The following is a 13196-nucleotide window of genomic DNA, read 5'->3' as shown; positions in this document are numbered from 1 at the left end:
GAGAGGTTGCACAGGGTCTCTGTGGGCTCTGTCCATTAGCACCCTCCTACTGTGGTCAGGGCAGAACATCACAGATGAACTCTGGGCCTCCCGGCTCCTGGCCTGTCCTTACATCACCCACTCCCACGCCACCTCCCTCTGCACACCCCGAGCCTGTTCATGCTAAAGATGGTGCCAGCCCCTGCCAACCACGATAGCCCTGTGTGGGAGGTGGCCGGGTGGGGAGGCCTGCAGGTGCTCAGGTGAGGGTGGAGAGGGGCGGGCATGCAAAGGTCAGCAGAGCCCTCGTCTGGAGAGCTTCTCCACTGGCAGCCAGCTGGCAGCCCCCGTGTCCCTCTGAGTGCAGGCTACAGCCTCCAGGGCCCTCCAGGGCTCCATGTGACAGTGCCCCCCGCGCCATGTCTCCCTCTCTTCTGCTTGACTTAAGCAAACAGTGCCTGAGAAATGTGGATGTTCCTGGGCGGGTCCCCCACAGAGCCTCGGCGCACAAGGGCTGAGAGAGGTGCAGCCGGGCGGGGCCGGGCCCCTCGCACACCAGAGGGCACAGGCCTGGTTGCCTGGGAGCCCGAGCATCTCTGGGGTGGGACTAGGGGCTGTTGAGGACCTGTAGGGCCACCTCACCCAGGGACAGAGCTCCAGACTCCACCTCCGGGTCCGCAGTGAGTCCTGGTTCCCTCAGAGGCCCAGGGGTCAGTGACCAGTTCAGGTCACTGAGAAGGTCAGGGACGGGTGTACTGGGGGCCATTGAGGTCCCCTTGGAGCCCACAGCAGGGCCCTCAGCCACACCTGCCCGCTCCACCCCGCTCACCGTAGATCGGGGACCGCCATGGGGAGCTCACCGCCCGCATGAACGTGGCGCAGCTGCAGCTGGTGCTCGGCCGCCTGACCAGCCCGGCAGCCTCAGAGAAGCCTGACCTGGCCGGCTATGAGGCCCAGGGTGAGTGCCAGGGTTGTGGCGGGATGGGGGTCTTGCTCCCCTCAGGCACAGACCGGATTGGGAGCTGGGGAGGGGTGGGATAGAGGCCGGGCCAGCATGGCTGAGGTGGCAGCTGGCAGAAAATGGCCCTGCAAGCCAGTTCTTCTTGGCCTCAGGGACAGCACAGGCCTGAGGTTCACCCTGAGCCCCTCCCACCCACGTCCTGGGTGGCGCCGCAGGGCTGCTGGCTGAAGGACAGGAGGTGGGCACCTACTGCCCCGCTGGCTGCTCCGGGGCCTCCACCCCCCACCTGCCCCTGGAGCACTCAGTGCAGGGAGGGCTTCTGTCCTCAGACCCGGGTGGGAGAGTGCCGCTGGGAGGCGAGAGGGCATCAGCCAGAGGGCTGGGCTGGGCTGGGGGAGCCCCATGTGCCTGGGGCGGTAATCAGGCAAGGCCCAAGGCCAGGCGAGGCCACCGTGGTGACCTCATTCATGTACCGCTGGTCGTGCCATGCCGGTCAGCAGTGCTGCACATAGGACAGAACATCCCCCACAAAGCGAATAGACTAATAGGTGCCAGGGGTGGTGCCAGGTTGGGCTGACTTCCTGAGGTGGCTGGCAGTGAGTGAGGGGCAGGTCTAGGAGGAGCAACTGCCCCACCCATGTGTCCCCAACCCCCGAGGGTCTTGAGTTTGCCAGGAGTTGAGCCCCAGCCCCCGAGAAGGGATGCCTGCCTCCCAGAACGTACCTGGTGCCCCCCAGGCCTGCTTAGGACCAGGCTGGGAATACCAGGCTTGGATGTGGTGCTGGGCTGCGGTGCTGGGCTGCCAGAGTTTCTTTTTCTTATTTTACTTTTAATAATTAAATGTTTTTATAGAGATAGGGCCTCACTATGTTGCCCAGGCCAGTGTCAAACTCCCAGCCTCAAGCGACCCTCCCATCTCAGCCTCCCAAAGTGATGGGATTATAGGCGTGAGCCACCGTGCCCAGCCATCCCCTGGGTTTTTGTGCCACGGTGCTCATGGATTTCTGACGATGACCTCTCCTGGGAAATTGGGGGTGCATGTCAGCCACCACAGAGGCCGAGGACAGAGGAAGGAGCAGAGGCTCTGGGGCCCTCAGCGAACCTGTGGGACCAGGTGCTGTTACCGATGGCGGTGGGTGGGTGGGGGATGGGCTGGACTGTGCCCCCCGGGATATCCAGGCCTATATCCATGGCCTGGGTTTCTTAAGAGTGAGGAGCTCTGCAGAGAGCTCCTGAGGCACCCCTAGTGCCCCTCCTTTGTCCCTGGCTCGGCACTACCACCATCTGGGACCCCAGCAGCAACTAGGGGCAGGGCTGGGAGCAGCTCTGGGAGCAGCTCTGGAAAGGCTCTGCGGAGGCTGCGGCTCCGGGTCCTCCCAACGTTTTCTTTCTTGGAGCCAAGGAAAAGGGGGGCCGGAGTGGGAGGACGCTGGAACAAAGCAGCTTCTGTCCGTCCCTGGCTCGGCTGTGCCGCCCCGAGTGCGGGACTCCTTCCAGCCGGCCCGATGCCTCCTCCCCCAGGGCTGGGGAAGGGTCCGCCTCCCTGCCCAGGGCAGCCCTGCAGCCTGCCTGGGGCCGCCGCCCCGATGCCGCTGCGGGAGGCAGGCTGCACCCCTAGAGTCTGGGCGGCCCTGGGGGAGACCCCCGTTCAGCTGAGCCCGGCAGGGACAGGGCCTTGAGGCCGGAAGTCTGGACTCGGCGCTGCGGGTTTGGGGCGCCACGGAAGGACCCACGCAGCCTCCCCATTCGGCAGGTGCGGAACGCGGGGTGGATCTGCGAGCAGAAGGAGGGAAGTGGGGTGCAGAGCCACGCTAGAGCCTGGCCCGTGCGGAGGGGGCGCCGGGGGCTGGGGGCACAGGAGGGCTCTGCCAGAGGGGTGTGGGCGGGGCGGGGGCGGGGAGGAGGAAATCGTCTGGGGGCGGGGCTTCAGCTCGGCGGGGACGTGGTGGGGCGTGACCTTGCTGTTGTGGGCGTGGTCTATGGGCGGTGGGCGTGGCAGAGGCTGGTGGGTTTGGTGTCCAGTTGATAAACACAAGGAGACTTCCGTGCGGCTGGAGGACGAAGAACCTTGGCGCGGCTTAGTCAACGTATTAATCTCACCGCCCTCTGCCGGCCCCTCCCCAGCCAGCAGAGAAGCCCCAGAAGTGTGTCTGGGGGGCACCTCCCTGCCAGCTGCTGCCCTTGTCCAGCTTCTCTGGGTGTGTGGCCTCTATGAGACCCTGACGGCAACCAGCCCCCACCTCCCTGGCCAGAGGGCACAGGCCCGGGCCTCCCACATTTGCTCCTGGGCTGCCCTATCCCCCACCCCAGCAAGGTTGCCAGGCACAATGGAGTTTCTGCTGCCGCTCTTGGTGCGGGCAACATAATTGGCACGTTAGGAGGATGGAGCTAGCCCTGAGCCCTACAGGACCTCCCCCTGCCCTTGGCCCGTCCCCGATGGCCCTGCCTGTCCCACAGGGTGTGCGACTGCCCTCAGCCCTGCTGACCATGCTCCACAGCCCTTCACCCTCTGGGCCCTGCTCAGGGCATCGTGAGCACGGTACACAGGAGTTCCCAGGGGAGCATGCCATCAGCCTCCCTGGGAGAAGTCCCCTGAACGTCCCGACAGGTGGCCTTGGGGTCAGGGATGTGCATGGCATGACATCCCCTGCAGTTTAGGCTATGGGCTACAGCCCTGGCCAGCTGATTGTGACTTGACCCACTTGTGCCTCAGTGTCCCCATCTAGGGAACAGACCCACCAGTAGTGCTGGGAACAGAGCTTGGCAGGGGTGAGAGGCCAGCAAGCCTGAGAGCCCATAAACCTGTTATGTTCAGGCCTTGGGTGGGCGAGGCAGGCGTGACTGCAGCACGGTCCTCCTGTTCCAGCAGCCCAGTGGCCCTTGGGCAGCCGCAGGGATGGAGGATGCACCCTCCGTCCGTGCACCTAAGAGGGCCCAGAGGGGACAGTGTGTGAGAAATGGTACACAGGGTCCTGCACGCAGCAGATACACAGTAAATGCCTGCCGCTCGGTCACCAGGCCCCTGCCGTGTGCCAGGCACTGCTGGGGCCCTCACTGGTACTGAGACCGCTGAGCCGCGTCCAGCAGCTGATAGGTGAGGAAAGGGCAGCCCAGGAGCGAGCTACATGGGATGAGCTTTGAGAGAAAGAAAAGCCCAGCAGGGGAGGTGTGGATAGGAACAGGGGAGGTAGGCTGCAGCAGCTTCGGGAGGTGACAGTCGTGGTCCGTTCCGACTGTCCTCGCAAAGCACCACAGGCCGGGGCAGCAACAGTAGACGTTTCCTCCTCACGGCTCTGGAGGCCAGAAGGCCAGGGTTGGGGTGCCATGTGCTTGGGCGCTGGCGAGGGTCCTCTTCCTGACCGGCAGACGGCAGTTTCTCGCTGTGTCCTCACATAGCAGAGAGAGGGAGGAAGAAGGGGGAGTTTGAGAACACTGGTGGCTTCTCCTAAGGCCACTCGTCATTATGGGGCTCCATCCTTGTTACCTCATGTAAACCTCAGGACCTCCTAACACCATCCCATGGGGAGTTAGGGCTTTGATGATGACACTGCAGCAAAGACTGGAGGTCAGAGAGAAGTGAGCCGCAAGCTTAGACGCAGGAACAGCAGTCTGGGCAGAGGGAACAGCTTGTGCAAAGGGCCTGAGGCAGGGGACAGCCTGGTGGGTGGAGGGACAGCGGGGAGACGGTCTGGAGCTGATGGAACAAGGAGAGGGCCTTGGCCAAAGAAGGGAGGGCTTTGTGGGCCCTTGTGTGAGACCCCCTCTCCAGTGGGGCGGGGCCCTTAGGACCCAGCAGAGGAGGGGCAAGGCCTGCGCCAGCCCTTACCACCCCCTTTCTTGGAGAGGGGACTTAGGGGCAAGGCTGGGGCAGCAGGCAGGTGAGGGGCAGGTGATCCGGCTGCAGGGAAGTGAGGAGGGGTGGGACTCTGGGTCTGCAGTAAGGCAGGGACTGCCTGGATTTCAGACCAGAGGTGGGTGTAAAGGAACGGTGGGCAGCTGAAAATCGGGGTTGCTGAGGTCTAAGCCAAGCCGGCAAGGGGGTGCTGCCCTGAGGGGTCAGGCAGGCACAGGGGGCGCTGAGATGCTCGGGGGGCTTGAGTCAGCCATGGCACATTGAAGCTGGCTGAGGACAGAATGATGACGACAGTGTGACGGTCAGCGTCGGGTGGCCCTGGGGCGGTGCTGGGAGAAGTTTCCAAACGTTGCCCTTGTAGGCGGGAGAGACAGGAAGCCAAGCCAGTGGGCCGGGCCTGTCTGGACAGTTCGGCCAAGGGCGCTGGACTCACACTCAATGCCTCAGCCGACTCTGCAGACAGAGGGTGCATTGAGCCGGGCGCAGCGGGTCTTCCGCCCACCGTCTGTGCCTGGTCATGAGGGCACCCGCCCTGGAGCCAGACACAGGCTGTGTCTCAGAAGGGCATTTCAGCCGCTGCTGCAGCCAGGGCCCATCCATGCAGTGTCCTGGTGGAGGGCCAGGCCTGGCAGAAGCAGCTGTGCCGGACCCAGGACCCGGAGGATGCGTTGGGGAAACCAAGTCAGGCCCCTGTGGCATCGGGGGGTGGCGGAGGGAGAGCCAGGCTCTCAGGAAGTGCAGACGGGGAGATGGAGCGGGGCTCTCGCTGGGTGTGGTAAGTGAAGGGACTGCCCCAGCAGACGTGCTCCTCTGTCATTTCCATGGTGTGGGGAGCAGACCCCAAACTGTGTGGGATCAGGAGCTGTCCTCAGAGCTACCTTGCTAATCTGGGTGGGGGTGGGCAGCTGGCAGCCCTTCAGAGAACAGGCCGCCGACCCCAGCGCCGTTCTGTCCCATTCAGGCTGCACCACCCAAGGCTGGGGCGGCTCCACGTCAGTGCCTGGCCAGATCCTGAATGTGCCAAAGCTAACCCTGATCCCACTGACCACTGTGGCCACAGGGCGGGGCTGGGAGCCCTGCCTGGGGCGTTCGTGTTGGGAGTGGGAGGCACAGTGGACGGCCCCGGGTCGCAGCGTCCTGTTCAGGCCCTGATGGGCCCCAGGTGTGCCTCTGGCTGCACACGTTTCCCTCTCAGGCCTCTCGAGAGCAGGAGCTGAGGGTGTGTCCTCAGAGCCCGGAGGCCAGGCCAGGGAAGTGCACAGCCCATACTCTGCCAGCTCCCAGTCCCTGCCCAACTCTCATGAAGCCCTAGGCATTCGCCGTGGGCTGGTCTGGGGCCACCGGGCTGGAGGTGGAGGACAGCCTGGGCCCTCAAGTCCTCGGCTCCTGTCCCCTTCCCCCCAGCCGCATTTAGGATGCTCACTGTTTAGACAGGTCACATGGACAGGCTGGGGAAGGGACTTCTATAGCAGCCAGGCCTGGCCAGGGGCTCCCCTGTGCCCCATAGGTAGCACCTCGCTGTCCGCCAGGCGCCTTCTTGGCCGTCCGAAGCCCCCAGCGCATCCTCATCACTGCCGTTCACTAAGTGGGGGCAGGACCCCCTTCCCAGTGCGGGCTGGAGGCTTGGATTCCATTCGGTGGCACAGTGCTCAGACAGCAGCCCTCCAGCAAGACCCGGGCCTGTTCTCATCCCCAGCGTGGGCCTGTAAGGGAGACCCTGAGAGACGCTGACACTCTGGCCCATTTCCTCCCTCCCTCGTGGTTGGGCCCAGGCTCATATTTAACAGGGCCACGCTGAGGCTGGGCTCAGGGAGATGTTGGCTGAGTGACCCAGCTGTGCAGGTGAGGCTGGGAGGGGCTGTGTGTGGGGTCCAATGCGTGAAATGACTGAGTGACTGCCCGCCTGAGCCGGCTCTCTCCATCTGTGGATGTTGCGTTCCCCGGCAGGGCCCAGAACCCAGGGCTAACGGTGGGGTCCAGGTGCACCTGAGGCCCCGGCACCCTGCCTGGCCATTCATGCTAACTTTGACGAGTGCCCCAGCCCTGGTGGTTGTGCCCCCTGATGCAGTAGGGCCTGGACGGGGTAAGGGGATGTCTGGGCCTGCCCTCCATGTCTGCCTGGTGCAGGCAGCCACCAAGCAGCTTCGCTTTAGGAGCTGAGCTCCTCCGGGGAAGAGCACAGAGGGGAACCGCGCTACCCGGCCCATCCCTGCTGGCCCAGTCTGATGAGGACGGCACTGAGCTCCGAGGCGTAGTAATGGGGCCAAGTCTGCTGGTCTGGAGGTGCCAGGACTGGATTCTCAGAGTGCCCACTGATGCCAGGGCTGGCTCTGGCCCCGCCCTCGGACTCACACCGGGTGTGCTCAGAGCCCCTAGGCACAGCCCGTGTCCAGTGTGTCTGCGGGTGGAGGGACACTTGGTTCCCAGGAAGACTGGGTAAGGGTGGGCATGGGGGGGTGGGAGCTGTGGGTGAGCGGGGAGGAGGGCCGGTGTCCTCCCAGCTGCGAGAGGCTCCCTGGAGATGTGCCGGGCGTTGGGACAGCAGAGACAGGGTCCTCAGTGCCAGCCTCGTTCCGTTGTCGTCCCCTCTGCCTGGAACATTCTGCTACCTTTTCCACAGTGGCTGTGCCCCCGTCCATCCCGCCACCTCCTCAGGGAAGCGTCCACAGACCCTGGCTCTCAGCCACGGCATCAGGCCTTCCCACAGCACTTCTCGCCTGGTTGGGGACGTTCCCCACATCCCGGATTTCATTCCATTTTTCCGTTGGCCACCTCATTTCTGGTCTGCCAGGTCTGTTGTGCCCTGGATCTGGGTCCCTGTGAGTGCTCTGGGAACGGCTGGACTGAGGTAGGGCCACTCTCCCAAACTCCCAAATCCTTTTGGACCCCTCAGGGCTGAGTGACACCCGCCTCTGCCTGGGCCGTGTTAGGACAGAGGCTTGGAGGTAGGCCTGGCTGTGGGGCTGTCGGGGGGCCCAGGACAGGCACTGGTGGCTCCGCTGAGTATGTAGCTGACCAGGGTTGGGTCAGGCAGCTGCGCCCCACCACCCCACTGCGGCTAGAGGAGATGGGGGTCCCTTGGGTGGAGATGCGGCCAGTAGGGTGAGCCCAGGGCCAGGAGGGATGGACAGGAGCCTGGGGAAGGTCCCATGACAGAGCTGGCCTGGGGGACTCATCTGAGGCCTTTGCCTCCCCCACCCTGGCCTGGACTACCTGCAGTGAGCTGGGAGTGGACCCAGAGCCCCGCCCCACCTGCCTCTGGGGCACAGCATGACGCACCCTCAGGAGGGGGACTGGGTGGCCTCACAGAGGTGGCCGAGGGCCATAGGGGCCACAGGAAAGGGGTCCAGGCAGGAGGAACAGCAGGAGTTGACGCCGGAGGCCCTGTGCGTGGTGGGGGAGAGGCCTGTCCAGAGCCAGGCCCTTCCAGGACGGGGGAGCCAAAGCCAGACCCCACCTGGCCCCACCCAGGGTGCGCCCCGTCTCGACGCGCGTCCCCTTTGACTCTGACAGTACAGTCGGGGAGATGCAGAGGACACTCAGACGTGGCACTCGCCTCCACAAGGGGGGCTGGCTGTCAGAAAGCCACGGCTGGGTTGGTCCTTGGCCCCCCAGAGACTCTGGCCTGGCCCACCCGGTGCGAGGTGCCAGGGTGGTGCAGGCTGACCGGGTCCCTCTGTCCTCAGGAGCCAGACCCAAGAGGACACAGAGGCTGAGCGCGGAGACCTGGGACCTGCTGAGACTCCCCCTGGAGCGGGTGAGCCAGGGACACATGGGGCCGATGTCAGCACAGCCGCTGCCAGAGCACGGGCAGCAGGGTTAATGAGGCAGAGCCACCACCACCCACCTCAGCCCGTCTGCTGGGGGATAAATGTACCCTCCTGCACAGGCCCATCTGCCACCTGCTCACCCATGTCCCTCAGCGTCTGGCCAGCTGCGCCCCAGGCGAGGCGTGGTCCTCACACATTTCAGGCCCTCATGCTCCACCCAGCCGCTATGTCACTGCACCCTCGGGACCCACAGACAGGGACACCCACTCCTGCCTGCTCCCTACCCTCTCGGACCCTGCACCCAAAGTGAGGACAGCTGCTCCAGGTGCAGATGCCAGCTGGGGTTCAGCAAACACAGACGGACAGATTCGGGGGCTGCCTGGCGTAGGGCCCTGGGCTGACCCTGTGCCTGCCGGCAGTGAGTGCTGTGTGGCCTGGGCTGGCAGCCTGACCTCTCTGAGCCTCTGGTTCCTCTGGTTCCTCTGGCGTGGCCTGTGTTCAGTTGTGGATGGCCGTCAGGGTTCTGCTGTGGGGACAAGGCCCAAGGACGCCCATAGTCACTGTCGTTGCCGGTGTAAGCCGGCCGATATTTGCGGGGGTCACTGGCCCTCAAGCGCCCCACCCTGCCTCTCCCGGCCCCAACCAAGGCCCCACAGCCCCAGTTCTCTCCTCCTCCCTGGGGACTGAGTACCTACTGTGCATGTCCATGAAATGGAGGCGGCCTGGCCTTCCCTTCAGGGTCCTGGGATGGGGACATCGGTTCACAATCGCCCAGGACATGCGCAGCCTTGCCCCTCCCCAGGAGCAGAATGGAGACAGCCCCCACGCAGGGGACTGGCGGGGGCCCAGCAGGGACTCGTTCCCCATCCCCGTGAGGAGCAGGAAGTACCAGGAAGGCCCGGACGCTGAGAGGAGGCCCCGGGAGGGCAGCCACTCCCCGCTGGACAGCGCCGACGTCCGGGTGCATGTGCCGCGCACGGTAGGCGTCTTTGACAGAAGAGCCAGGCCGAGAGGGAGGAGAGCTTGGCAACGGCACCCCAACTCCACTGCCAGCCAACGGGCTGGGCCAGGCCCAGGCACTCTGGGGAGGCAGGGGTCCCTCTGTGGTACACCTGGTGCAGTGCTGTCCTGGGAACCCCGGCGGGGGCTCTGGGCAGGGCTGAGTGTTCAGCATTGTGGTCGCTCCCGGCCTCAGGGGCCCTGGCCACCGAGGAGCCTCCTGGGGACTCTGGGCTGGGCTCTTCTGCAGGGAAGGCTCCGCCTCTCTTTGGGCCCCACTTTCCATCTCGTTCACCAGTTGGGGGCTGGCTCTTCCAAGCCTTCAGGTGGCCTCTGACCCCAGCCCCCGCCCTCCTTCGCTGGAACCCTCCAGACCCAGCTGCTAGTCTCGGGAGCGTGTCCCTGAAAGGGACTGGCTGCCCCCACTGTGAGAGCTGGGCTGTACAGATGCCCTGATGGGGTGCCCCTGCCTGAGGCGGCTCTTGGAGGCTCTGGCCAGGGAGGTCAAGCCTGTGTATCCCAGCAGGGCCTCGGAGGGGTGGACGAAGCCATTGTAATCCCTGGGGGAATCCTGGGATCTCTGAAATCTGGCGGGGGTCCCTGAGCAGAGGGGCCTGAGGGGCATCTAAGGGGCAGGGGGGAAGCCCCAAGCCACGCCCATGGTCAGGCCCTGGTGTGGAAGCACCTGCAGCTCCTGCCAGGTCAAGGTGCTGGGGCCTCTCCTTGTCGGTGCAGCGGCCGGGGCAGGACTGATGGTGAGTGGGGTGGTGGAGGGGATGCAGCTGAGTGGCCTTTGCATGGCTGACGAGCCCCTGGTAAGGGGACAGCAAGGGGCTAGGTCCACCCAGGGTTCCTCCTGGTCAGGGGCTGGGAGGCCCCACCGTGCCCTACCCCACCTGGGCTCAGGGTCACGAGTGGAGCAGAGGGTCACAGCCCAGCAAGCAGCAGCAGCACAGCCTGGGGGCCGCCCGGGTCCTCAGGCCTAGCCAGGAGCTTCCCCGCATTGCTGCGGCACACAGAGGTGGAGGGAGGGGTGGGACAGTTGCAGTGACTGCCAAGTGTATGGGTAGACAGATGGGGGACAGACAGACCAGTGGTCAGACTCGGGGATGACGGGGGACAGGTCGGGCCTGTGCCTGGCAGGTGTCAGCTGTGCCAGGGCCGCTCCAGCCACGGGGGAGCTGGTTGGTGTTCAGGGGCACAGATGGGCCGAGTCCAGGTTCAGAGGTCAGTCTGGAGCTCCCCCGAGCAGAACGGCTGGGTCCAAACCACTAGAAATAGTCTGAAACTGTTCGTCCGTGGGCACCAACCTGCAGAGGGGTATGGGTTCCGGGCTGGGATTCACAGTCCCCCGAGGCTGCCCGAGCTCATCCTTCCCACCAGCAGGATGCAGCCTCCCCTCCCCTCATTCAGCCTCAGCACTGCCCAGCCATCTGGGCTGGTTCCATCCGTCCACTGACGGGAGAGGTGCAGAGGGAAGGGTACCAGGGAGCACCTGGTCAGGCCTTCCTGGGGGTCCTGGTGATCCCCCAACCTCCCTGGGCCTGGAGGGAGGAGCAGGACTGGGACCCAGACACCTGCTCTGTCCACAGCTGGCTCTGCCCATCACATCTGGGCCTCCAAGGAAGGAACGGGAGGCTGGCAGCGTGTGTGGGACAGGCCAGAGTCAGCCGGCCTCAGGGACAGATGGCTTTCTAGAAAGCACAGCCTCTGAGGGCTTCCAGGCTTCATGTCCCCCCAACAAACTGCCCTGGGTCTGGGCCGGCAGGGCCAGGGGACACAGTTCCAAATGTCCAGCTGCCTGGCCCTGCTCCCCTGGCCCCTGCAGCCACCACAGGGCAGGACGCCTGGGACAGCCAAGATCCTGGCACCAGACAAACGGGGTTCACAGCGCCTGTGAGGACGTGGCAGGGCCTCGGCTTTCTGCTGACCTGAACCCCACTGGCCTTCCTGAGGTCAGGACCTCGGGTACCTCCCCGAGTAAGGACCGTCTGCACCCTGGTGGCAGCCTGCATGGGGACTGTAGCAACAGTGGGTGGAGGACATATCCCTGGGCTGTCAGTAGCCGGGTGGGCCCCCTTCCCCCTCTGCTGGGGTCCTCAGGGGAGGGCTTTCACCTCTGAGTTGGGGTCCTTGTCTGCAAAGTGCAGCTGATACCGACACTGTGCCGTTGCTGTTGCTGACCAGCCAGCCTCTGCTCCTCCCCACCCTGTGCCCAGACAGTGCAGGGGCCTTTGGGGTGTGAGGCGGTGTGGCTGGGTGTGGTCTGGGGGTTCAGAGAACTCATCCTGGGGTGGAGGGTAGGGGGCAGGGCAGGGTTGGCCTCAGAGGCTGGGGACAGTGTGGGTCCAACCAGAAATGAGACAGGGGCAGCAACCAGAGGCTGGAGCTGAGCTGGCCGGGAGGTCCAGGGCACTGGGGAGCCACCGAGGGCTGTGGGGCAGGAAGGGCTGTCCCGGACAGAGGACTCCAGATGAGGAGGACAGCAACCCACCCAGCTTCTCCGTGCCTGCCTCCGTAGTCAGGCTGAATAAAGAGGTAGCTTTCCCCACCTGGCCCAGCTCTGGAGGGAGGCCCAGGGGCCGGGGTGTCAGCAGGAAAACGGCTCTTCAGCAGGCTGTCCTCCCACACAGCCCTGCAATGTGCCCGCCCACAGGCATGGGACAGGGAGGCGGGAGGCTCACTGCTGCACTCGCTGGGGGAGCGTTTACGGAGTGCGCCTGGGTGTGTGTGCGAGCCCGCGTGGTGGATGTGAGCTTGTGCGTGTGTGTGAGCTCGTGCGTGTGTGCGAGCCCGCGTGGTATGTGTGAGCTCCTGCGTGTGTGTGAGCCCGTGTGCATGTGTGTGAGTTTGTGCGTGTGTGTGAGCCCATGTGTGTGCATGTGCTCAAGTGAGCAGGGGCGGGTGCTAGGAGGGCTGAGCCCTTGCCCAGGGTCCTATTTAAGCCTCAGGCATCCCAGCCTTGAGGCAGCACTGGGCACTTTGGGCAGGGTGGTGGTGGCCCTGAGCACCTTGTGTCCTGCCTGCGCTCTGTGTGGCCAAGCACCCAGCGTGGGGCGCCCCGCCGCTGTGGAGAGAGCCTGTGAGCCGCGTGAGTCTGGGGTCCCTGGGGTCCTAACAGGTGGAGGCTGAGGGAGCACACGGGCCTCTGTGAAGCCGGGTGGGGTGGTCTTGGTCAGGGTGTGTTCCCCTCCTCCTGAGGAGAAACTGAGCTTGTGTTAAAGCAAGAGAGACTACAGTCAGACTTAAGGAGGAACTCTGAGACCTCCAGAAAGGAGGGAGCCGGGGTTGGGGCAAGGGAGGGGTTACAGCAGGGAGGCGGGACCCGGAGTCCCACTGGATATGTTCTACTGGGACGTAAATGCAGGGGCAGGTGGCCTTGGGGTCAAGGGTCTTGCTCCTGAGGGGCTCAAGGGGCCCCAAACTATCCAGAGCCTCTCCCCGTACCAGGCACTAAGCCGTGGTTTTGTACCTGTGGTCTTGGGCCCCTGCCCGTCATGTGAGGGATGCATTAGCCCCTCAACAGGTGGCCCCGGCCTCAGGGAAGGGGAGGGCTGCACGACATGGGACCCTGAGAGGGGCTTTGCCATGGTGCCTGGGACATGGCCCCTGAGGGGTCCTGCCTGTCCCAGGA

The 13196-nt window shown here is 64.7% G+C and overlaps 1 protein-coding gene across 4 annotated transcripts in view; it reads left to right on the top strand.

The window, feature by feature from the left end:
• GPSM1 (G protein signaling modulator 1) overlaps window positions 1-13196 on the top strand; it is a 31724-nt gene that overhangs the window by 12924 nt on the left and 5604 nt on the right. For all 4 annotated transcript variants that reach the window (XM_033238561.1, XM_033238560.1, XM_033238559.1 and 1 more), the window contains exons 9-11: window positions 814-937; window positions 8480-8550; window positions 9366-9542. In XM_033238561.1, coding sequence (XP_033094452.1) covers window positions 814-937; window positions 8480-8550; window positions 9366-9542 — 372 coding nt within the window. The remainder of the gene's footprint in view (window positions 1-813; window positions 938-8479; window positions 8551-9365; window positions 9543-13196) is intronic.

The sequence above is a fragment of the Trachypithecus francoisi genome, unplaced genomic scaffold, assembly GCF_009764315.1.
Source record: "Trachypithecus francoisi isolate TF-2019V2 unplaced genomic scaffold, Tfra_2.0 Lachesis_group16, whole genome shotgun sequence".
NCBI lineage: Eukaryota > Metazoa > Chordata > Mammalia > Primates > Cercopithecidae > Trachypithecus > Trachypithecus francoisi.
Note: the sequence above shows the minus strand (reverse complement) of the source record. Positions and strands in the feature narration are given on the sequence as shown.